The 25,626-nt window shown below is 41.7% G+C and overlaps 2 protein-coding genes across 6 annotated transcripts in view; both read left to right on the top strand.

Annotated features, from left to right (window-relative positions):
• LOC148401631 (FERM and PDZ domain-containing protein 4-like) overlaps positions 1-12,575 on the top strand; it is a 29,454-nt gene extending 16,879 nt beyond the window's left edge. For 3 of the 4 annotated variants that reach the window (XM_088368810.1, XM_088368808.1, XM_088368809.1), the window contains exons 2-16: positions 531-647; positions 1,651-1,802; positions 2,166-2,268; positions 2,706-2,751; positions 2,943-3,047; positions 3,236-3,343; positions 3,734-3,865; positions 4,258-4,377; positions 4,622-4,758; positions 5,987-6,113; positions 6,747-6,836; positions 6,947-7,129; positions 7,225-7,363; positions 7,465-8,448; positions 8,535-12,575. In XM_088368810.1, the coding sequence (XP_088224936.1) occupies positions 531-647; positions 1,651-1,802; positions 2,166-2,268; positions 2,706-2,751; positions 2,943-3,047; positions 3,236-3,343; positions 3,734-3,865; positions 4,258-4,377; positions 4,622-4,758; positions 5,987-6,113; positions 6,747-6,836; positions 6,947-7,129; positions 7,225-7,363; positions 7,465-8,448; positions 8,535-11,737 (5,746 nt within the window). In that variant the 3' untranslated portion in view covers positions 11,738-12,575. Of the gene's footprint in view, positions 1-254; positions 353-530; positions 648-1,650; positions 1,803-2,165; positions 2,269-2,705; positions 2,752-2,942; positions 3,048-3,235; positions 3,344-3,733; positions 3,866-4,257; positions 4,378-4,621; positions 4,759-5,986; positions 6,114-6,746; positions 6,837-6,946; positions 7,130-7,224; positions 7,364-7,464; positions 8,449-8,534 lie in introns of those variants that run through there. The other variant, XM_088368811.1, reaches the window with a different exon arrangement.
• Positions 12,576-12,714: 139 nt separating this feature from the next.
• Positions 12,715-25,626, top strand: part of LOC148401630 (interleukin-1 receptor accessory protein-like 1) — a 103,372-nt gene continuing 90,460 nt past the window's right edge. The window contains exons 1-2 of one of the 2 annotated variants that reach the window (XM_088369033.1): positions 12,715-12,987; positions 14,043-14,244. The gene's annotated coding sequence lies outside the window, so the exon portion shown is untranslated. The remainder of the gene's footprint in view (positions 12,988-14,042; positions 14,245-25,626) is intronic. The other variant, XR_015857119.1, reaches the window with a different exon arrangement.

The raw sequence follows: 25,626 nt of genomic DNA, 5'->3' as shown, positions 1-25,626 counted from the left end.
CAACAATACATTTTGAAAATCCTCTTACTCTCCATAGACACTCATGGACAGAGACACAAATGCACACATACATACAGACGCACACACGCTTGGATTTGTTTTCCCTTTGATGAAAGGGGGATTATGGGATAAATGAGGCGAGGCCATGGCAGTTTGGTTCAGTTTGGAGCACAGCTGCTCACAGCTACACAATGACAGACAGATGAATGTTGATCAGCGCTTGTATCCTCGCACCCGATAACACAGTAGCTTCCGTTGGATCTGAGCTTCCGACTCTTGGGGTTTGAACGCAGCAGTGGATATGATGTCTTTTGGATGACCGAAATCATGTATCCAAATTCGTCAAAGCGATGTACGAATCACAGCAATTTACGAATGAATGGCTAACTGTATGTGTGTGCATGCGTAAAAATTCAAGAAAACTTTGGCTAAGCAGCAGTGAAAAATCATTAAATAATGACGTTTTTCATTTATGAGCAAAGTCTGTGATTTGTTGAAATATTATTGATCTCCCTGACTTTGCATTTCAGTCACAAAAACAAGACATCAGGCTGGCCGCCCCCAGGCTCCTGGGGAGGACTGCAGGGGCCTCCATACAGCTGGGACAGCATGAACTGCAACAGGGAGAGCCAGAACTGCCTCACCAAGTATGTATAAACTCAATATGCATGTATTCTCTGCAATATGTAAGCCCTAAAGGGAGTTTTGTCGCATCTACCAAAACTACAATCAACTAGGGCTGCAATGTTTGTGCTAGTTTCAACAGCCACAGTTGGAGTCTGACAAAGCTGTAATAGTGGATTTTGTGCAAAAAGAAGCAAAGACACATTTGTGTCGCTGTCCATGAATTTCGACTGTAGCTGGCCGGTGATACCATCACAACTGAAAAAGAATGGACTTTCACCTACTCCATTCATTTAATTTCAGTCCAGGTAGCCCTAATTAAAGTTGAAAGTGCATTAGAATCTATGCCAGCTGGTATTGCAAGGTGGGTTTAAGCTGAGATCCAAACCCAGAACTCCTCATTTTAGGCAGACATGCTAACCACTCTCGCTCAAGATCAGATGGATAGGCTTGTGCTCAACTCTTATAAAGTCAAGAGGTTTAGAAAATGGATGTATTGATGGGTGAGAAATGACCAACATCACCGTTTAAATTGAAAGTGCAAAGGGATCTAGTTGGAACAACAGCAATAAGAAAAGGTTTGATTCAAAGGGCATGCCACGATTCCTCTCCTTACATATTACTAAAAATAATATGTGGTCTGATCTATAAATTAATACACTCTGCTTTCCCTCTAATTTCCTGACTATTGTAGACTGTGGATGTAAATAAATGTCATTAACTGTTCGACCTTTGGAATTCAGCCTTCCGACTTGTTCTGCCCTCTGGTTGGATTAAACCGTCTCCGACCCTGATGAGAATGGGAAGATCACAGATTGGAACATGCTTCATTACAGGCAGATTTGTTTTATGTTGTATGTGCAATACAGATAGTATATGTGATAATGAAACAAGGGTGGTGGGGGTGATGAGAACAGTGAAAGAAGGTAGCTAGTGAAGCAGATAAAAGTTGCCCCAGCTTGTGCAACTGTGTTCCATTCATCAGAAGTGTATATGCTGTTTATTCTTTTCATCATTCTTCCAAAGCCAAGTGTCCCAGAGCAGCTCCCTGGAGGAGGTTCATCTGGATGGGCTTCCCCCTGTGCCCCGCTTGGTGGAGATGAGGCGTGACCCCATTCTGGGTTTCGGCTTTGTGGCAGGCAGTGAGAAGCCGGTGGTGGTCCGCTCGGTCACGCCAGGTTTGTAAAGGCGCTCGCCTCAAACACTTCTCACACAGGAGCCAAAATCCATTTCTGTTTCTTTTCTTCTGTGTGTTGTTATTTAGGTAGATTGTTTAAATGTCAAACGCCACAAAAAAGCATCCAAATAATCAATCACTACTTCATTCTAAAACTGAATTTATGAATATTTTATTTAAAGTTGTTGGGCCAAGGATAAGTATGTAAAGAAAGACAATGCAATGCATTTTCACATGACATTTACAAAGGACCTAATTCGTTTATGCACAGCTCGTTTTTGCAAGCAAAATTCGACTTGATTCCTTAGTGTGTGTGTATGTGTGTTTGTGTATTTCTTTGTGTGTGTGCATATGCGTGTTGTAGGTGGCCCATCAGAGGGTAAGCTCTTGCCCGGTGATGAGATCATCGCGATCAATGATGAACCTGTCAGTTCAGCTCCAAGAGAACGAGTCATCGACCTTGTCAGGTGGCTGGAAGAATATTAGAGGCACTCTAAAAATGAACAGTAGTTCACTTTGTCAGGTGCTTGATTTGTTCAAGAAATATGAAGGGTTGTCCAGCTCCAGTCTTTGAGGGGCGCTGTCTTGCATGTTTTAGCTGTCTTCCTTCTCCAACACACCTGATTCACATAATCAGCAAGCTGTGAAGAGGCCAGATAACTATCCTGATTGTTTGAATCGAGGTGTGTTGGAGGAAGGACAGTTCTAAAATATGTTGGACAGCAGGCCTCGACGACAAGGTTTGGATACCCCTGGTATACAGTATTCACAAAAAGTTCAGAATGCTCGGCTTTGACTATCTGAGTGTGTCATCAATTTTTATGCATGTGTGATGTCAGTTACTTCCACGCTTAAAAAATTACACTCTTCTTTGCTGTTTATATGCTTTGTTGTCCCTCTTCAGGAGCTGCAAAGAATGCATTCTATTGACTGTTGTCCAACCATATCCAGTGAGTGCATCAGCTCCTTTTTTGTTTTAAGACCACATTTCCACCAATCATTAACTCTGCACCACAAACTGTAATTTTCATGTATATTTTAGAATGTGTTTATGCTTTTTTTGCTCTACCCTTTCCCTCCCTCTGCTTGTTCTTCTTTCCTTCTTTTTTCACTCATTTGATTCTTGGACATCTGCCCCTAGTCCCCTAAATCGGCGTTCATCAGTGCAGCCAAAAAAGCCATGCTCAAGTCCAATCCAGTCAAAGTGCGCTTTGCCGAGGAGGTCATCATAAACGGCCAGGTTCCAGTGAGTTCTGACACACACACACACACACACACACACACACACACACACACACACGCACACGCACACTCACACACGTACTTAATGTATGACCTATATACAGTAGCGAATGCCAGATCTGATTGAATCACTAAATTAACCTCATGCAAGGCAATGCAAGAACAAAATCTCATCATATTGTCACTTTGCAGAATCCAGTGAAGGACAACTCTCTTTTGTTCATGCCACATGTCCTGAAAGTCTACCTGGAGAATGGGCAGACCAAGTCTTTCCGCTTTGACAGCAGTACCTCCATCAAGGTGTGTATGTTCATAAGTTCAAATATAAGATGTTTGTATATGGTCTGTTTTCTTTACACTGCAAGAAAGTATATAAAAAGAGACATACATAGTCCCTCTAGGGTAAATTCAAATACATTGAGTCAGATTCAGGCATGTAAGGGAAGATTTAGAGTTCAAGAAGTGTGCGGGGAGCGTATCTCAGTTTTGCAGTCATCGTTCGTTACATTTGAAATCAATGATGTCTTGTATAATTAGGTTACAGTCTGTTTTCTCTACACTGCAAGAACGTACATAAAAAGAGACATACATAGTACCTCAAGGGTAAATTCAAATCCATTGAACTAGATGCCATGTTTGTTGCCCCATCACAGACAATAAGACAACTATCTGGATATGTTTTTCCTCCAGGATGTGCTCCTGACGCTGCAAGAGAAACTATCCATCAAATGCATCGAACATTTCTCCCTCATGTTGGAGGAAAGGATGGAAGACTCTGGAAACAGACTGCTTTTGCTGCATGAACAAGAGATGCTTGCTCAGGTCAAATATTTGCCCGACTCGGAGGGTGTCTCCCCAGGTTTTCTCTTGCTCTCTTTTGCACTTTAAGGCTGACGTCACTCGTTATTCAAAGCCGCATTCAAACTGAAGTGTCGTTTGGAGTGGAGCCAATCAGGCAACTGCTCACATTGCACCTTCCTGGCCATACAGTACATGCTCGTTCTATCTGTCTCCCTGTGTCTCTCTCTTGCCGTCTGTCTATCTCTCTTGCTCTCTTTCCTCACCAATTTAGTCTAATATTAATTACAACTTTTGCTCAGTCTCTGCCAACACATCTCTTTCCACCTTCTCTTCCCTCCCCGACTTGTCGGCAACAATCCAACCCACCCCACCCACCGCATCACCTTGCTTCGCCCTTCTCATTTACTCTATAGGTGACGTGCAAGCCCGGTTGTGATAAGATGAAGTGTTTCTTTCGAATCAGCTTCATGCCCCGCGACCCAGTGGACCTGTTACGGAGAGATGCTGTGGCGTTCGAATATCTCTATGTGCAGGTGAGAGATTTGGCCATCATTATAGGAAACCAATAAAGGAAGTTGGGTAAAATTTGTTTGACCGTCGTTTAGATGGCCATTAGTGAATAGAACTAGAATGGATTGGGCAATCCATTCCTATGCTGTTTCCCCACTAAATTGCTCTCATAAATGAATGCATTTCTTCCCTATGCAGTACAGCTGGTAGTTGAGTGGATGTTTCCTCGTTAGACTTTGAACACACTGTTTCCTGCTTCTCTTGCAGTGCTGCAATGATGTGGTGCTGGAACGATTTGGCTCAGAACTGAAGTATGATGCAGCGCTGCGACTGGCAGCATTGCAAATGTACATCCTCACTTTGACGACCAAGCAAAGCCAGAAGGTCTCGCTAAAATATATCCAGTAAGTGCGTGTATGAATGTATATGTATGTGTTGTGCTTGTTTATGAAAACATCCTCTGAAATTGTGTGCGCTGCTGATACGATGCCACAATGTCAAAGCAATAGTTGAACTCAAGTTAACGTTCATGACTAAATAGGTATATATATATATATATATATATATATATATATATATATATATATATATATATATATATATATATATATATATATATATATATATATATATATATATATATATATATATAAAATATAAATAATATCAAGGTACTTTCCCAATGGAAATACAAGTGAACATAACATAAAGAGGCTCTTTGCTGGAGAATGAGGAAAGGCTAAAGAGGCCTGTCTAAAGAAGAATTATATCAAAGAAGCAAGTCTCAGTAGAAGGCTGCGATCTTTCTCTGTTGCTCTGAGAGAGAGACAAAAATACGGACATACAATGAATGGGATTAATAGAGGACTCGAACACAGCAGATCATAGCAATCCCTGCATGCTTATGTTTAATTAGGGGCTTGGGGGAGTTCTTAGCACAATAGGGTATGACATCAGAATAATCTGATTAAACACGTAGTAAGTGCTATTATCTGGTGATGAAATGAAAGCAAAGTCTGGACAGGGGTGGGGTGGGGATGGGGGGGTCAAAGGTAAAAAAAAGTAGGACACGTTGAAGATGTTGGATAAGATGATATAGTCAAAAATTTGAGATTTGACAAGAGTTAAATGCACATGATTGAATGGCTTTACAAAGAGGCCACTAGGAAGGAAACCAAGGGAAAAAAATCAACAAAATAAGTCAAGAGGCACGAGGTAGCAGAAATACTACATAGTGTACCAAAACTCACATGCAGGGCACCTCCACACACTCCTAGGCGATGTGGAAGAGTTGGCCCTGAACCAGACTCTGGGCGGCGTATCGCTGATGGCATCAATGGAGGTCCAAGTTCATCGGATGCTTATTTATAGGGAAATAAATGTGACTGCGAGAAGGGGGGGAAAAAACTACCACTTGCTAAACATGGGGCACGGTCCAAGAAAACGGCTGCAGCGTGATATATTTGATATATGTAGCCGGAGAACGTTGTTGATATAAATGATGGATTCGTGTATGAAACGGTATATCTCTCCAACCTAAACTCCCTGGGAATGGATAAAGCTCACATTTGTCCAGTTTAAAGTTTATTGCTCCAAGGGTGACTTTTCGTCAATTCTCTCTCTTCTCAACAGAAAGGAGTGGGGCCTGTCGCTGTTCCTGCCTCCTGCTGTGCTGACCAGCACGAAGGAGAAAAACATCAAAAAAGCTCTGACGCACATTCTCAAAACCAACCAGAACCTCGTGCCTCCTGGGAAAAAAGTAACAGCCGCCCTTTCTTTGCAAACATCTAGCACACGCACATAAACTCACTGTCCTTCTGTTTTCTGATGCAATGGCCAAAAATAGACCTTGCATCTCCACTCGACCTTGCAAAGGTTCACCCCTGTCATATTAAGTCAGTTGTTGAACTCCACCTTAACTGCTAATGCAAGTAGCTTGATGAACTAGTATATCGGCTATTGCATCCCTATCATTGTGAACAAGATGCATGACAGAAAACAGATGGATGAAGAACCTGATCATTCTAGGCAGCATGTAGCCTGTTAATAATGTAGTCTTTGACCACTCATCCAAGATATTCTGGCAAATTAGCCTGTCATTCGGTGCACATCTTTGTATAATTGCAAAAGCATTATTCAGTCACTACTCGTGTAGATTGTTCTTTATGCACTCTTCCCTACTCTGTAAAATGTCTCCCAGTGATACTGCCATGGCTGTGAAACTTTATGTAGTTCAGATGTGATTGCAGTGTTTGCCATGGCAGAAGTGCCTTTTAAATCTCTTGACAATATCGGTACGTATATTCCTACATAGAAAAGGACAATTTTGACCTCAGGTATAAGAAATTACAAGACCTGAATTTGTGATGATAGATATTACCTTTCTTTGCAGCTGACTGCATTGCAGGCCAAGGTGCATTACCTAAGGTACCTCAGTGAGCTCCAACTTTATGGCGGGAGAGAGTTTAAATCAATACTTTTGGTAAGTATCCGTTTTGGATGGTTCAGCTTGATTTTTGTTTTGTTTAAAAAAAAAAAATAGAAGTCAGTGTGGGCCTTTTAATTTACTCCCATCCTCTAAAACTTTTGCAGCAAGGTGAGAAACAAACTGAAGTGACGTTGTTAGTAGGTCCTCGTTATGGTATCAGTCATGTCATCAATGCACGGACCAACCTTGTGGCCCTCTTGGCCGACTTCAGCCATGTGAACCGAATCGAAATCCTCACCGAAGATCAAAACAATGTCCGGTTGGAGCTGCATGTTCTGGATGTCCGGGTAAGTAGTGTCCGACTAAAAATCAATCTAATGAATTACTTTTTAGCCATTCGTTTTGTTTTGCTTCTTCTTTTCCAACTTTTGTCCTCATGAAGCCCATCACTCTCATCATGGACTCAAGTGACGCGATGAACCTGGCCTGTCTTACAGCAGGGTACTATCGCCTCCTAGTGGACTCAAGAAGATCTATTTTCAATATGGTCCACTCAAGCAACTCAGGAGGGGATGACGACAGTAAGTCCATATAGGCGTACTTTCTTAAAATTTCGAAATTATTATTGTGAGGGACAGGAACTGATTTGTAATCACATAAATCATAAAACTTTCATCTACAGGTCAGGACTGCGTCCTTGAGTGGCCATACAGCACATCTTTTGGGGACTGTCAAGAGTTATCACAAAGCCAAGCAGACCTCTACAGGGACTCTCAGTACTCAGACAATGAGCGGAGCGAAAACAACCTCTATCCCTTCTTCCATCAATCCCAAATGCCTGACAGAGACCTTCAGACCCAGAGTCCAGTGCCACCTCCTCTTCCGCCCTCAAGACACAAACCTCAAGACTCACCTCGTAGTGCCAAAGTGTCATTTATTTTTGAAGGAGACCCACCTTTGAACAAGCCCCGGGGCTTAGTCAATGAACGAATTGAGGAGAGTGCTGAGGTTGCTGAGCAAAGACCAACCTACTTGCACAATACTGACTTTGGGGCTCAGGGCAGGGTGTCATTCCACTTCAGTGGTCTGACACATGTCTATAGCAACATAATAAGTGGGGAAGGGGGTGATGAGCCACTGTTAAGAGACCTGTTTTATCGTGATACAACAGACGATGCGGAGGATGAGGACGAGGCTTCTTGTGAAGAAGACTCCACTGGAGGAACACCGGCAGGCGACGCAGAAGCAAGCGAAGGAGTGGCCACCGCAGCCGGCAAAGCTTCTTTTCTCATGCTTTCTGGGCCTACCGATGACATCATCGACCTTACATCGCTGCCTCCACCCGAGGGCGATGACACGGTTGATGACGATGAAGATGACTCGCTGCTGCAGACGCTTAACCTCGCAATTGCAGCTCCGCCACCAGGCTTTCGAGACAGTTCAGACGAGGACGTGGTGCCCGAGGGAAGGCTTCTGAGCCCGCACGTCAACGATGATATCCCAGTCTCATTAATTGATGCGATACCTACTCAAGAGGAGGGCGGAGCGGAGGGCAAGAGGCATCTGGAAAACGAAGTCGTCAACACTCTGCAGGCACTTGAAGCACTGTCTGTCTCTGAGAATAGACCTGCACCACCTCGTCCACCACCCAGCAGGAAAAGTCCAGGTCTGTTGATTTATAATCAAAGTCATCAGTCATTTCTGTATGTGCCAGTTGTGTAAAACCACTCTCACTCTCAACTTCTTTTGTAGGTGTTGTTTACACATCTCGAGGCTTTAGTCCCCAGTCTTCCTCTGACTCTGGAAACGAGACAAACTCCTCAGAAATGACAGAACTCTCTGAGCTTGCCGCTTGTCATCGACTCGGTGAGAGCCACATGCGCCTCTTGGTGGCCACGAGGGAGGGTTACCAGCCTTTACTTGAGGAGAAAACAGAGTTTCCTGTTTCACCTAGCACCGAAGGAACAACCCTGAAGAAGTCCCGCAGTCCACAGCACCTCCGACCACCTGCCGTCCCACCAAGAAGGAGCCCACATTTGGACACGGGAGCATCATTACAGCCAAACTTCCTGGGAGGGGCATCTCAGACAAACCTTTCCTCTACTCTTCAGCGGCCAAGCTCCACAACGCCAGGGGGCAAGCATGACAAAAAGTCTGCAGACTCAAGCAGGAAATATAACACCTTTAGCACAAGGGAAGGGTATCGACGTGGGAGTGGTGGAAGCATTCATTTTGAGAATAATCAGCAAACTTCATTCTGTGATCGAGGTGAAAGCCAGAGAAGACACAACTTGTTTTTGGAAGAAAACACACATGCTCAGGACCATGCTGTGAATAGCCGTGCCAGCGAGCATCACAGAGTTACCCGTCCTACTTCCTCTACACCTGATAGCCTTTTAGATGTGGCTACACTAGGGGAGCGTGCTACAGATAATAGAGCTGCCGAGCAAGATGAACATCTAGTTGTTGCCTCGTTGCTCTCCCCAAATAAAAACAACAGACTGGTGTGTTCAGACCAAGGATCAGATGCCCAGAATGATCATCAACCCATTTCAAGACAGCAAAGTGTTGCACGTTTGTGTGAGTATCATCTTGCGAAAAGGATTTCAAACCTACAAGGTGAAGGTCACAGTTCTCTCCAGGGCTCCCTGTGCTCCTCATTAGATGCTGGTGGCAGTGCAAACAGCAGTCTCTGTGCCACCCCAACCGACTCGCCGCTTGGTCTGGGGGCCATTGAGTCAAAACACCATCGCCTACAAAGGCACCCAATCTCAAATTCCTCCTCATCTTTACTCAGGGTCGTAAACTATGAAGAAGTCAAACCTGGACAGAGTCTCCAAGCAAAGGATTTTCACCCTCATGCTGACCCTGTCCTCCTTCGAAAAATGCTGCCCAACATTCACGCTTCTGCTGGTGCTGACCCTGGCCGTCCGTCCTCAGCCACACCCTCCAAACACAAAGAGACGATTACAAGCAAAAAGCCTTGTTTTAAAGGGCAGAACCAAAAAGAAGGGAGTGAGGCGTACAGACAATTGATCAACTACCTAACTGTAAGCCAAATGCACCAAGGTGGAAAGTTACACAGTGCGGGCATGGGGGGCGGTGTGAAAAAAGACACTCGTCGCTACATCACAAGCAACCCACAGCTTGTCGAAATGGTTAAGAATCGAGGGAGCACAATCCCCCGCTGCCAATGTTTGCCGTCCTCCATATCGTCCCCTTTTGTTCGCCCCAATTTGGTAAACCCACACGCATTGCAGCTGATGAATATAGATCAAAAGTCATACCACTCTGCCACACTTCCTGCCAAACTTAAAAGAAGTCCTGACACGCACACACAAGGCCCAAACGGTAGGTTAGATGTGAAGCAGGCAAACGCCGAAAGAAGAAGCTCCTTTTCTGGACTGCAAAGTGAGCTTGAGAGGAGCGGTATGGATCCTGATCAGTTTCTGTCGCTGTATAAGAAAGATGGCTACACAACGCATGAGGGTGGGGGAACCGCTGGTAGGCCTCAGTCTCGTTCAAGAATCCAACCAAGTGATGACTTGTGCAGATCAGACCCAAGAGGAAGGCATGCAGTCCTTCAAGCTTCTGCCCCCTGTGGTCAGCGAGCAGACCTCAGCAACTTCTCGCTGGGAAGGGGTCCTTCAGCCTTTACCAGACAAGCTTCTACAAATACCCTGGCTGGCATTTCCTCTCCATCCCCACCACTTCATCCACAGTCTCCCCCTCCTCCTATATTAATTCCAGCACATAGCAACACTGCCCCAAGCGACTCTGGATGCACACAGGAGGTCACCCATTCAACCCTGTCACGGCCAAATCAGAACCACATTCATGCCATTGGCACAATGCCCTCACAATTGGATCCTTTCAATAATTACTCACAAAGAGGCCGGGAATTAAAACGCAGCTCTAGTAATGTCACCAATGGCTCTGGCAGCGTAGAAGTGCTGTTTGAAAAACCCAGTCGAAGCCAGAGCCAGCAGCCCTTGTTACCATCTGTGCCCCAGCAAGGAGAAACCAAAGTCCAGAGGAGGTCAACAAGGAAGAGGCTGTCCAAGAGTTACTCCCAGGGCTCAGTGTCATCGCACACCACATGCTGGTCATCAGGCGGCAGGGTAGACAGCAGAAGGGCTTCGGTGGCATTTCCTTTACAGAAAGACAAACACATGAAGGGCTCTCAAAAACTGGACACCAGTCCTTGGCGGTGCAACGGTCCTTTTAGCTACTGTTTCTTTAAGCGTAAAAGTGAGGGAGAAGATGATGAGAACGATTGGGACACGCCAAGACGAAGCCGTGATGGGAGTAACCTAGAGAACGACTTTGCTGCGTCATTGGCCATCTACCCCTGTGGCTCAGTCATGGATGCAGCTGGAGAGCAGCTGTACGGCGAGGTCCTTAACAACATGAGCTTTAGCGACCGCTTGGCTCGAGTCAACGCCCTCAAGGACCGCATGTACAGCTTCCCTTCCGGCTTCACAGATGTCCGGCGTGATGCCAGTGAGCTTATCGCACTGGTGAGGTCCAGCATAGGTCGCTGCGATCGAGGCGTCCAAATGCCGATGCAGGCAGTGTCTCAATCCAAGCAACTCCTCTCAGTGGAGTCCAAAGAGTTAGGTCGGGCATGCCGGAGGATGGCGCAGGCGCACGGCAGCCCTGAAGAGATGCTGCTAGCTGTGACGTACAGTTTCCAGGTGCTGTGTTGTCTCTGCGAAGCGTGTATGTGTCTCGTAAAAGGACTCAGCGCCTCGGCCTCACACCAACAGAGAGAGGTTGTTGCAAAAGTAGATGAGGTCGTCATGAATTATATCTGTTTACTCAAAGCTGCTGAGGTTGCAACTGTGGGAGCACCGGGAGAACACAGTGTCAAGGCCCTGGTGAGACATTCTAGTACCATGTCAGCCATCGCGAATGCACTCACACGCTCTCTTAAAACGCTGCTTAACAAGTAAAGTTTCCTTCACTCCTTTTGCTCTCAAAGTGTGGCCTATGCAGTCAGCAGAAGTCTGTTTTTAAATCATCTACTTCCTTTTGAGGCTACTGCAGGAGTTGTATACGTTTAGCCGTTACAATCTACATCATCACCCGAAAACATGCTAAAAAGCACCCCTCATTTAACTTGATTTTTATTTCACTGTATAATAAGAAAGCCATAAGGTTGATGACCTTTATATGATATACTGTATGTATACCCAGTAGAAACCCCTTTACTTGTGCATTATGTAATTTATTTTTCAAATATATTTACACAATATTTTGTATGATACAGTCATGTTTTGCAGTAGCAATTCCAGTCAACTCTTTAAGTGCAGTTTTGCCACTGATGCATGTGAAATTCCATAAACGTAACGCAAGCAAATGTGAGGGCTGGGTTTTTGTGTGTGCTAATTTCAAATATGTATTTGTGAAAGTCAACTGGGTTTGGCTGAAATCTAATTGTCTTGCAGTCTGAGAGCAAAGTTAGATGTGTTCGGGATTGAGTGGCTCGATAATTTCACCATATTTAACACTGCTTGTTATTTCATCACTTTGTTTATTTTTTTAAGAATTATAAATATTATATACAGTACTGTAAAAATGTATGCAATTTCTTTTGGACCATGTTTGCTTTAAGACTGTTTTAGCCATATGAAAATTATTTTTACCTTTTTGTCTATATGTTTTGGGATCACCTTTGTGCTTGAAGGTTTAACTCAACAATATGTACCCAATGCAGTGATGTCTGATGACAAAATAATGACTTTTTATTAATTATTCACAAACCTATTAAAACTAAATATTTTAAATGTTTGTGTGCGTCTGTGTTTTTATGATAATATAATGTAACATTTCTAAGCTTGTCTGTTATTTGATGTCTTTGTAAACCCATATGGGTGGTGACCTTGTTCCGTTTTTGTTTTTAATTACGTGGTGGCCCTTCAGTCAAGGTACAACCAGTTCCACCAATCAGATACCACTAAACAGGAAACAGCGCATGTGAGTCCTCACGTCTCCAATAGGTGCGCTTTGACACTTGTCCTGTGAGGCACACGCAAGATCAATCTAAAGTCACAACAGACGAAAAGATTCGACCACCATAAGGAAAAAGAAGTTTAACGTTTTTCTAAGAGCTGCAGCGGCTACTCCGATCCAAAGTTTGGCGGCCGCTTCCAAACGCAACGTGCCTTGGTGGAAATACCTCCTCCACAGCCCAAACTTGAGAGTAGGTCACAGTAGCTTGTCGCTTTTTCTCAATGTGCAATTGTTTTTTTTTTTTTATTTGTCTTTGTCCAGCTTATTAGATCCCTCATCTTGGCTGAGCAGGTTTATTTATTTCTCATACTTTATCTGTTTTCACATGGTCAAAAATAGTGTTAAGAAAAACTTTTGACGTCTCATTTAAGAGGATTAGAGCCAGTGAAGAAAAAAAAGAAAAAAAGGAGGGAGTGACAGGATTGTGACTTTTTTCCCTCCGAATTCTGACTTAAAAGTGAGAATTTACACTTTCTGACTTTAAAGTCGGAATTCTAACTTTAAAGTGAGAATTCCGACTTTAAAATTAAAATTATGACTTTTACCCTGAGAGTTCTGAGTCTGAAATGAGAATTCTCATTTTAAAGTCCACAATCCCGTCACCTCCCTTTTTTTTCTTTCTTCACTGGCCCTAATCCTCTTCCGCAGAAATGCATTCCATTAAATCGCAGAGACAAGAACCCAAGTGTCTGAGACCACAGGGCTGAAGTCGCTTTAGTTCCAACAGGGACGTTCACCGCTCCAGAAAGGCATAGCCCCACCTAGTGGCGTCCGAATAGAATAATACCCATTTGTTTGGACAGATGGTCCACTTAACCGCTGCAATCATAGAAATGCATGGATTGGTATAATGCAAGAGCTGGATCTGTAATTGTTACTTTGGTTTTGTTGACATGCTGGTGGGGAGAGTTAGCACTACAATTACTTTGATTTTAGTTTGTTTTTCTGGTATGTGTACACTACATCATTGTAGGTTGCTGAAATTAATGGGGTTGACTAAAACCACAATAATAAACATTGTCAAAAGAATTACTCTCTAAATAAAAAGAATTAAAACCGAGTTTGTCTGCACAGGCATAATTTTGGATAAGCACTTGAAATGGATGTCTGCAAGTGTACCTAACAATATGGCCTTGTCAGCCCAATCAAGAAATATGTAGCAAAGCTTTCAGCTTAATTAGGTTTTGCATTGGTAAAACACAATTTGTACTTTTCTTATCTTGCATTTTCATGCCTCACAACCAGGTTACATGCCAGAAGTGGGGCCAAGTTATTCTGCAGAACAAATGGCGGGATCCTGTGTTAGAACACAACCTCTGCCACAGTGGGACATGGCAAGGCACAACACTCTGCGAGACCAATGTTACAGAATTATGGCAGCGCACAGCCTCACTGCACTCCAGCACCACTGCCCAACACTAAGAAGAGGACAGGAACTGCTCAGAAGGTAATGCCTAAGAAACCAGCATAACCAAGAGGTGTCTGATGTTTATGTTTCATTGTGTGTCCAAAATTATTTTAAATGTCAATTTGTTTCATTGTGAGTGAAAAGTTGTTAAATGCCAATTTGAAAGGATTGAATAGAATCCGCTTTAATATAATGAACCGACTTATTAGATGCATGTTTATTTAGCTTAGCATTATAAAGTAAAGGTGGTGCACTTTACATTGGTATAGTGGTGCACTTTGTTATTAAAAAGTAGGAATGTTCTGATCAGGGTTTTAAAATGCCAATACTGATACCAATCATACAGGGTATGATCGGCCTATATCAACACTGATATGAACTACATGGCTTTGGTGTAAAATCTTAAATTCTAGCGTTCCAACTACTGATTTTTCCTTAATAATAGATTATCTGTTATTTTTTTCAATTAAATGATTAATTAGATTTAAACAAACATTTTCTATCACTTTTTAACTAATTTACGTCCAACCTCTAAACCCATTAAATGATTAATCAGATGTCAAAAAAAAAAAAATTCTATCTCTTTTTAACTCATTTACACCCAGCCTTGAGTTTAGCGCCATCTATGTGTTAGCTTGAAAAATGCGTTTTTAATATGAATTCATGTCTAATGCAGTTGCTCATGAAATATCAAGCTTGGAAATTATTGTGATGAGGTATATTCATGAAAATGTTTTTCGTTACTTCACTTTGCAACAAGTACATATATTTGTATGGTATTTATTTTTATTTCTTTGCTGTAAGGTCAGGCAAACATCTGGATGATTCTGGCTGGTGTCATGCAGACTTTGAACCAAAAAGAATCCCCCATTTTAGTGAATGAATTCAGAACATTTTGGGCACTAGATTTATTGAAAAAGTCACCATGAGTTGAATTGTTTGGCTGCCTAGGCAGTTGTATTTTCAAAATGAAAAATCCGAGGAAAAGATACAATAATGACGAGACAGTAAATTAGTGGAAGAATATCGAAGGCTTGTGAAGGTAAAGTGCCATGCCCTGATTCTGTCGTCAGTCGTCACTCTAGTTAATGGACCTCTGCAGTTTGGACCTTTGTCGGCCATTCTGAATATGAATGAGCTCCAAACATTGAGAAATTGTTTGCCGCATTTGAGTGTAGCTCATCATTTTAGTGTGAAGATAGTCTCTGTTGTGAATTGGAAATTCATCAAAAATTTAATTGTGCAGTATAAAGTCACGGTACTATTTATCCGTCTGTTATAATCTTCATTGTTTAACGACGATACAAATGTCAAAGTTCACTCATCATATTGAAACAAAAAAAAAAAGCAATGCAAGGTCAAAATGGCACAGAGTGTGCATTTACTAGACTGTGAACCGCACTGGCAGGCGTTAAATATATTGTTTGAAAGCTCAATGGTAGGCAGGGAGTTGAGAGGAAAAACATAATAGAAGCTGTCAAAATTTCAAATTATGCGGGAAGCTTGACGAGAAAACGATCACAGGCAATTATGCTGAGGCAAGTACCCTCAAAAGAGCACCCTCTTCATCTTAGAAGAGAGTTGGACACACAAAGAGCAGTACAACCAAGCAACTCATGTTTCTTCAATATTGTTTTGTCACTTTGCAAATAGTGACGATCACACAAATGCACATTATTTCACATTGGATACTTATTTACTGCTTAATGGCTGCAATCCGTTTTGACATGTTGTCACCGCCAGAGTTTTATTTTCCTGCACTAAATATGTAGACTAATTCGACACACATACTGCACAGTACATAAGAATGATTATGGAACGTAACCCTAACCCGACTAACACGTGCCGGTCCACAATGAAGAACGGATTCCGATTTGTGTCAGCAATCTGATTTAGGGAACTAAGGGAAGCAATTTTTTTGTGTTTTTTTGCCACCATTTAGGAGCCTTTAGTATTCTTTGATTTACTGTAGGCCTCATTTCCTCTATAAATCTGTTTCATGCTGTCCAGTCAAAATTCACTGCTGTTTTGACCATTCTGTCAATGATAAAACAAATACTGACGCTTTTAATTGCTGTTATTTATATCTGTGCATTGAAGGCTATTTATATAGCACAAGCTCTTTTTGATCAATCTCCAGATTTTCAGTGGGTCAGTCGCAAGATGCAGTGCTGCGTGTGAGCATGTGTGTGTGTGTGTGTGTGTATGCGTGTGCATGCATGTATCCTTAAAGGTCTTTTTATACGGCCATAAGCATGTACAAAATGCATCCATGCTCGCTCCTTGTTGGCCACTAAGCATCCGCCAAGGTGAAACATAACAGCAACGGTCACGTTCATTATGCGTTCCATTTCCATTGAGTATTTGTTGTTATGTGAAATGGACTTTGTGCAGGCATTACTTGACAGCCCGTCAGTATTTCAAGCCGACCAAATCTGTAATATCAATCTGACGCGCCGTCATCACTATTTTAACCGCACATCCATCACCGCTAAATTTGTTGTTGCTATTCTAGGAAAGTCAGCCAGTAAGTCTGTGATTTTAATGCCCTTCTGTGATTGCTAAATTACAGTTTGTCAGCAATACTTTTAGGACCCTCAAATGTTCTTCTTCTGCGGCATCGTCTTCGGTGGCAGCCATTCGGCATCGAGATCTTACTACTTTCGTCACATGCTTAGGCGGCACAAGCTGTGTTTCTACTCCGGTAAAGAACCGCACGCCATTTTTTGGTCGTCCATTATGAAAAACTAAAACAAAGATATTCTGTAGTATTTACAATAGTTTGTTTAAGTGAAAAGACTCAAACATTCCATTAATAAACAAAGTATTACATTGTCCGTGCCTTACAAACCAGTAGGAGATAAATCAAACACAATAAAAGTCCAAGACATCTGACTTTCCATCCGGCTCGTGACCCAAATCGAAAGGAATTATTTACAAAATATTTCATTTCACCAGGATTTAACACAAAATCATAACCATAAAGGTTGTTATGTAAATAAATACACATGTATACTTATTGTAAGTCCTAAACAAAGATTGTAAATTTATGTAGTCATGGCAATCAATTTAAGGTAATACTAGCCTAATCTGCAAGTTTGTGAAGTGTAGTGTGTTGATATTTCACTTAAGAAATATGCCTGCTTCTGAATAATCCGCAGTGTGAACAATTGTCATGAGAGAAAAAGGAAATGGAGAATTTAATGGACCTGTGTTGACAAGGCCTAGTACTTGGAATGGACCCCCAATGGGAAGATTATCTGTCACGGTGGCCCCCCAGACGGAGGATGGTGCCCAAAGGAAGACTGTGCCTGATAAGCACACAGGTGTTCTGTTTCTGCTGGCAGATAGGCTCTTGAGAGCAAAGGAGATTGAGAAAAAAAAAAAAAGTCAAGAGGAGACAGGTAGCCGGTAAATCCCCATCTGTGTCCAAAGACAAGAACGGATTTTCTCAAAGAGAAAAAAAAATCTATCTCTGACCTCCGAAAGCTGCATTGAACTTTCATCTTGTGTGGCCCTCCCCGTCCAAAGAGACAGTGTAAAACATTCCGTGCATCACTCGTAATGAGCAACAGAGGTGTTTATTTAATCAATAAAAATTGCTGCTAGCACACTGAGATGTATTAACAAAATTTGGCTCCAGTTCGTATCTCGTAAAGTTCGTAAGTAGAGAGGTATCACTGTATTGTAAATCAGTATCTTGTGAGGATTTGTGCTTCGTGAATAGATGGACGGAATAATATTCCTGAACTCCTAACGGCTTAGATACGGTCATATAATCGAGGGTTTCTGTTGAAAAGAAAAATCTGATTTTCAGTGAAGCACATTATTTTGCGAGTGGATTGTGGTGGGGGTTGACATATGCACAAGGGGAGTCTATTTAAATCCATTGCTTCCTGGAAACATAGTCCAGTTATGATCTTAATATACTGTTCAACCTTTTATACAAGTCCGGGTAAAAACATATTAGAAAGTCACACCTAAATCAATTTCTTATTCAATGTTCTCCCTTCATCAGCAACAAGAAATGATTTAATGGGTGTGCAAACAAGTATCTTTGCATGTGACTACAAACAAGTATCTTTGCATGTGACTTATTTGGTGATGCTACCCCCAACCTTTACCTTATGTTATTGGGAAATTCATTCATTCATTGTCACTATCCACCAATTGTTCACTCCGATCCAATTATATTTGTTGTTCTTTGCAGTTTAGTTTGAGTGTGCCAGAACGTGCAACAGGTAAACCTGAAATATGGCTCCTGTTGACTTGAAATTGTGTCTTATTTATGAGACAGAACAGTCCTCGCTCCGCAAAGAGGGGGTGTGAGGATTAGAGTGCACGCAAGCACAAATGCCATCCAGAAGGTCTGAGACACACATCATGCAGTTGAAAGGCATTCACTCTAATCTCTGTGACATCCTGCTGCTCCACTGTTTGGACATGATGAAGATACAAGCTGAAGGCAACCTGATTGCTGGGTGAAACCAAACAATACAACCCTCCAGATAGTGTCAAAACTATTTGTTGTGGTGAAAAAATCAATCTCGTATTATCGTAAAAATAGCACTTAATACATCTTGAGGTATGTAAAGCACTGAGGGCAGAATTCACAAAGACTGTGGCCACTGATAGCACCTTCAACTGCACTTCCTCTGCACCAAAATAGTTTCCGAGTCCAATTTGCTTTACAACAATGGTGACCAATTGTGCTAAACAGCAACTCAACAGGTCCTCTGATCGCTCAGCTAGAAGGAAGAAATCGTGCTTTCTAATTTGGGCAGTAATTGTAAACCAAGGAGAAACACAAAGCAGTTGAGTGAAAGAAGACGAGCACGATGGCTATCAAATCTTTATACCATCAAACCATATCGAGATCACTGATCACATGATATCAGGTAGTTTTTGATTTTTCATGTACGTTGGGATATAAGATTATCCTTTGGTTGTAAATTTGAGGCCGATGTGATGCTTACCTGTTCCATGCAAGTTTCAATTGGTACTGCTGTTCAACATTTATCTTTTTAATGATGTAGAAATAGATCCATTCCACTATTTGCTTAATTCAGGGCAGTGTAAAATTATCTAATTTCAAATTGCTCTAGGGAGTGAAATTGATCCCTGGTGCAACAACCTGAACTTGATTGTGCTTCAGACAGACTGATGGGCATAGTTGTTGAAGTAATGTCCTGTGAAAAGAGTTCAAACACAAATTGGACACAGGGTGGCACATCTGCGTTGTTGCCTGCATGACACAATGCTGCCTTCGTTTGCTCCCAATTTCGGATTGATATTTACTATAATTTATAATTAATTTAAAATAAATAGTTAAATTAAATAACTTTAAAGTATAATTGTTTGAAATTAAAATTCGAAATAGTTTACAAAGTAATTCTTGGGTATGCCATCATAACGGGAAATGATGGTGCAAGCAAAAAACAAAAATGCGTGTGTGTGTGTGTGTGTGTAGGGGGGGGGGGGGGGTGAGAGGCCCTCCCTCTGCTGCTTCAGCACCAATGCTGAATTCCATCCTTGCTTGACTCTCCCTCAGGGCTAAATCAGGTACATTGGGGATGTCATAAAGCAGATGCAGAACACGTGGGAGCTGCCTAAGGCTTCAACAAAGGGAACTTATTGGCTTCTCAGGGTCTCTGTCACTGGTCGATTGCGCAGGTGTAGTTTGAAGTAATGTTTTTAACGAATAGGCCGAACTTTAATAGAGGAGCAGGAGAAAGTTTAACTCACAGCATCCGCATATACTGTAATGATCTGCTGGCATTTCACTTTTTGCTGAGCTTTGCACCACTTGTCCAGTTCACATCACAAGCCACAGGGGTCTGGCAGAGATCCACTTTCCCAGAAGCTGCATGAATGCCTGCCACTTGTTTTCGGGCATTGGCAAGAGGGGAGTATGCATTTGTAATAGAGTTCTTTTTTAAACATCTTTATTAGCAAGGCCTTGTTATTGGAAATCATGACCGCATGATTTGTTTGTAGCAGAAGGGAAATATCAACAAATCTCCTGGCATGTCAACACGCTTGAATAAATTACATTTTAATTTAAAACCTCACTGTTGATAAGCAGTGTTGGAACTTATAGTTTTCCATTCACGGATGATCAACTCAATTACTGTATTAATTGTTCCACTGTTACCGTTACTAACTGTGAAATGAGGCTTGTTACTTGGGACTGCATTATAGGGCAAACTTAACTCAAGGAACCATTTGGGATGGTAGAGAGCTCGTAATCGAAAAACTTTAACGTAGTTGTTTACCAATGTTCTGTCGTGCTCGCCCCCTTATGGGGCAGTGCAAGCTCCTTTCACCTCCAGCCCTCCCTGTGTAGAGTTTGCATGTTCTCCCTGTGCCTGCGTGGGTTTTCTCCGGGCACTCCGGTTTCTTCCACATCCCAAAACCTTGCATGGTAAGCTGATTGAGCACTCCAAATAGCTTGTGAGTGCAAGTACGGATGGTTGTTCATCAATATGTGCCCTGCTATTGGCTGGCAACTGATTTTTGGTCCCTTAAATTTTCTAACTAAGATACAAAATGAATTACAGGAACAACATTTGACTGGTTTGCAATACTTTACTCTTTAGTGTTTCATTTTACAACACAGAGAAATTTACAAGTACAAAAAGATGGGGGGAAAAAGCATGAATTAATAATTTTAGCTTTAGATTCAGGCCAACAGTACATGCAGTACAAAATAATGAGCAACTTTGCTGGGTCAAAATTATTTATGCATTTCCCCTTTAACGTTAAACCGCATTTCTTCTACTCCATTATTTTCTTTGAAGGAATGGCTATAATAAAGTTGCATTAGTAATTGGGACGGTTCCGAAGAAGTCAGGACACATGACAATATCACGTTTGTTCTATTATTTACTGTAAATTTACAATACATTGACAGAACAGTGTGTGAATGGTTATGAAGGGAATAAGAAAGGCTTATGTAGCATAAAAGTATTGGGGAGAGTTTAAAAAGCTTTAATATTGTGTACTGGACCACAATGGAACAGGAGGTCCATGTGCAACCGTGACTCACGTTGGTTTCTCTATGCATGATGTCCCCCGGGTTAGTGTCGTGTAGTTAAGTCTGAGGTTGAACACTTTGTGTTGCTTGGCTTGGTAAACCACACTTCTAATTGACTTACAATACACCCAGGGCTTCTCACGGCCAACAAGAAACACTATGTGTTGGAATGTCAATACATTGGTATTTAAATTTCTATAATAATTTATATACCGTTTCAATTTCTGGGACTTTTGATTTTCACAAGTGGTTCTGGAACGCATCTCCTGCAAAAAATGAAACATTACAAAAAAAAGCCTGTATCAAGTATTTTTAAATCAAATTTATGAGTTTGCCTGCACCAAGACTACCTCCTCTGCTGTTGAATGTACAAATTAACTCTTAACAAATAAAATTCTACAGAATATTCACACTCTTCTCACTCTATCTGCCTTGGGCTGAAATTGATGGAAGCTCATAGTAGAATCTTTCTTTTGTCATGCGTGATGTAGTAATCCATCTTCTCTACTAAATATAACCCCATCCGCCTCTACAACTCACCCATCACCCCTTTGTGCCTATTCCTCATTGCACTCTTCCCAGTTAACGTTTGGTCTTCAGCAGACCAGATATCATATGCATGAAAAAAAATGCAGTCCTTGCAGTTTCTTACCTTATACAGTATGTGCCATTGGAGAAGTTGATGGATAGAAGTTGTCACTTGCTTTAGCGCTTGGGGTGAGAGGCTGCTCGAAGGAACCTGGAGATAGAAACCAAAGGCCACGAAGCTAACTGCTTTTATGGTGTTAATGACTTTGCCCGACTGGTTTGTCATGCATGTGATGATCACTACCCCTTCTATCCAGATGCATACAGGACATGGAAGTGGAGAAACAGTCTTTATATACAAACATACAAAGTAACAACAGATGACAGAACTGGATATAGAATCCGTCCGTCGGTCCGTCTGTCCGTACATCATCCAAACATACAAAAGTAACAACAGAGAGCAGAGCCACCCATCCATCCAGCATGGTGCACAAGGGGTTAGAGCAGGTGGTGACGTCTGCGGCAAAACATTAAATATTGGCTAGGTGGCCATCGTGCTGACATGGTGGAAAGGTTCTGAATAGATTCCATAATTGCTCATGCCTGCCGAGTACTTATCTATACAGTTGGACTGCTTGGGAAATTATGTAAATGTATGTAATCACGTGAGGAACAGAATTTGGACCCAGATGCAGACAGGACATTGGAGCGGAAAAACAAAAATACAAAGTAACAACAGAAAACAACAGAGTAGACTACCACACTTGCCCAGACTGCACATCTCTGCTCAATCGTGACATTTCAATTGAGTTTCAACGAGTCAATGTGGCTGCTGGGGTAACAATGGTTTCGAAATGCTCATTAAAATCTCTTGCACCTACTACAAATGGGTACAAAACACTTGCGACTGACATATTTTCCCACATGAAATCCCGTCTTTACACGCCAGGGTGCACGACTGTTTGTTGTTTGCTTTCTAGGTCATAATACATAAATCCATCTGCTCCAACGAGATTTGTTAGAACAGCCTAAACAAAGTATGTCATTCCACATTGTTTAGGAAACAAGGCCATGGTGAGTCTGGCTTGTCTCCATGGCCGCTTCCCTGCACTCCCTCTGGGTAGAGTATGGCACATTTAGCTCCCTGGATAGCATGGATGGGCTATTGCAACCAAACCAATTTGACACGAACACAAGAAAGCATTCCATCTGTCACCCAGCCTTGTTTCTCTCTTACAGTTATCAAGATGTAAGTGTAAGAAATTTTAGCCATATAGTCTATGCTTAGTGTAGTTTTTTGAATGTGTTATTGTAAACAGCATCAACTGTATGCAGTATTTATTTTGATTGAAATGCACAAATAAAGTGTGAGAGTTCCCTTCTTGCAAGGAACTGATTACCAACTGTAGAGCTCGATTGGCCATATATAAGTGGCACGCTTGGTGACCAGCAGAGCTGCCCATGCAATGACGCTACTTGTCATTATCACCAGTGCATATGTTGTCCCCATTTAGTCGAACTCGCTTGCCATCAGGCTTCTGTACTCCCACGCTGGCAAGCTGATGCGACACCAGTCGGTGAGATTCCCAGGAACCCCCGTGGGAGCTCAAAGCTCTTGTTGCTTCATCGTCATTAATGCTCCCTGGCGCACGTTCCTCCGTGTCCCTGCTACCATTTCCCCCACTACCTTTTAAGGCCCCAAGATTTCAATCAAACAATCTAGATTTCAAACTGACTCTACCTCTCTTGAGTTTCATCTCTTTTACGTTGTGTCGTCATCCACCGAGAGTGAAAAAGTAAAAAAAGCCCGTTTTGATAAAAGTACAGAGGTATTCCAAAATGTAGAAAGTAAATCTCTGACAAATATAGTAACTTAAGTATAGCAACAAATCATTTGTTGGTATGTTCCAACGCTGTCAATAAGGCTCATCAACGTGGGTCAATGTAGTGAGTATTGTAATGCAAAGATCATGACAAGCATAACAACGTGATTGAAGTTTTTGAATTTAAACAGAAGTGGGTGTTATAATTTGAAAAGAAATGTTGAAGAGTAAAAATAATAGTCCTGTAGAAATTGTTTGATATGATTGATGTGCCAATTAAGTTACACTTGAAAGAATTGTCTAGATTAAAAACAACTAGTGGTGCACTATAACATAATGCATTAATTTTATGTTGTTGGAGGATAATAATGTAAGCATCCACATTTTCATTTTCAAATTATATTAATAGTGGAAAATGTGCACCACCTACGCAGCTCTGTCTTATCAGTCGTGCACATGTATCAAATGGATAATAATTTTCAATTTTGACGAAGCAGACCATCACATCATCTTAGTGTAAGCAGAGCCTGTGTAGAGCATACAATATTCCCACATGATATGGGCGAAAAGATACTCGAGGTCTTCTCTCCATTTTTACACTGTATTTCTTTCTTGAGTTGTCCTGGTTTTAGTTTTCTAGTATCCCATCTGAGAAGTGATCAATGGGTTCTTGTTCTGCATAAAATATAAACATGAATCATATGAAGGTGGCCCTCCTTTATCAGACACTTTTTCACAGTCAGTGAAAACACATCTAAATCAGGTTTCAATTCGGGTTTTAATTCAGATTCATCTCCAACGGAGCCTTCAGCAACATTGTTTCTAAAGAGCAGATTATTAGTCTCGGAGAATCCACAGTCCAACCCACATATTCGTATATTTTGAGTGATTATTCAAAATGTATGATGGCAATGGGTCTTGTTTTGATTGCATTTTGTTTATTTATTACCAGATTTAATTGGTAAGAATACAAATGAAGAATCCCGATATGATAAATTATTTTTTTAATCTGCATTATACTTGCACTTGCATTGAAGGGTGATGCAACCACGAGATTAATCGAACAAGTCAGCCTCATGTTTAGGAATATTTCGCTTTAGTAGAGAGAGCAATATAACATCTAACTTTATTCTCATGTTAGCTCTTGTACAAGTATTTGAGAAGATAATTGACATTTGTTGTTGTTCGATGACACTCCACCTTCCTTCAGCATTTCCCACCCAGATGGTTACGCTGATTAGATGCCTCGCGCTTAACAGGCCTGGAAAGTAAATCTGTGGTACAGATTACAGTTTGACGACTGCAAACTGGCATTGATGTAGCACCGGGCATATTTCCAAAAGTACTGGAGATGATTAAGGTGTCACGGCTGAAGGTGTCAATCGATCAAAGCTTGCCTGAGTAGGTACATATCACTAAGAGGTCTTTTTTTTTCTCTCAAGATGACTGCAGTGTTTACGTCATATCATGACATGGTTAATGGATTCCCTCCTCATGAATTGGAGCTACAGAAGAGGAATGCTGATTTTACAGTATGTTTGGTGACCAAGGATAAAACGGTAGAAATAAAGTTCAACCTTGCACCCTACCCGCCAGTTTATCTTTGCACGCCCAAGGTTGTCTGTGCAGAAATAATGACTGCTTTTATCTGTGCTGTATTTGAATGCCCTTCATATTCCCACTCCTCAACAATGTTCACATTCAGCAATACTCACTGATGGATGCTAATAATCAAGCAGATCTTTGAATTGCTAAGATGACAAGACATGGACATCTAAATAAATAGGTAACATGTCATTGTGCACACAAAAATGCACAAAATATACCTGGAGTTTGTCATCAGGAAACAGTTTATTTACTGAGAAATTCAGTGAAATGCAAATCTCAGGGTAGCACAAAACTCATGCGTTGCATGCTGCTGCAGGATGGCGCTCGTAGCTACAGTTTTGCTCTCTCTTCCGTGGCTCGAGCTGTAGATTTTTGGCTACACATATTTTGTGTGATGCTTTTGTCGAGAAAAGTGCCAAACCACAG

The sequence above is a fragment of the Syngnathus floridae genome, chromosome 2 (assembly GCF_059516105.1).
Source record: "Syngnathus floridae isolate MCC-2025c chromosome 2, RoL_Sflo_1.0, whole genome shotgun sequence".
Lineage (NCBI taxonomy): Eukaryota > Metazoa > Chordata > Actinopteri > Syngnathiformes > Syngnathidae > Syngnathus > Syngnathus floridae.
Note: the sequence above shows the minus strand (reverse complement) of the source record. Positions and strands in the feature narration are given on the sequence as shown.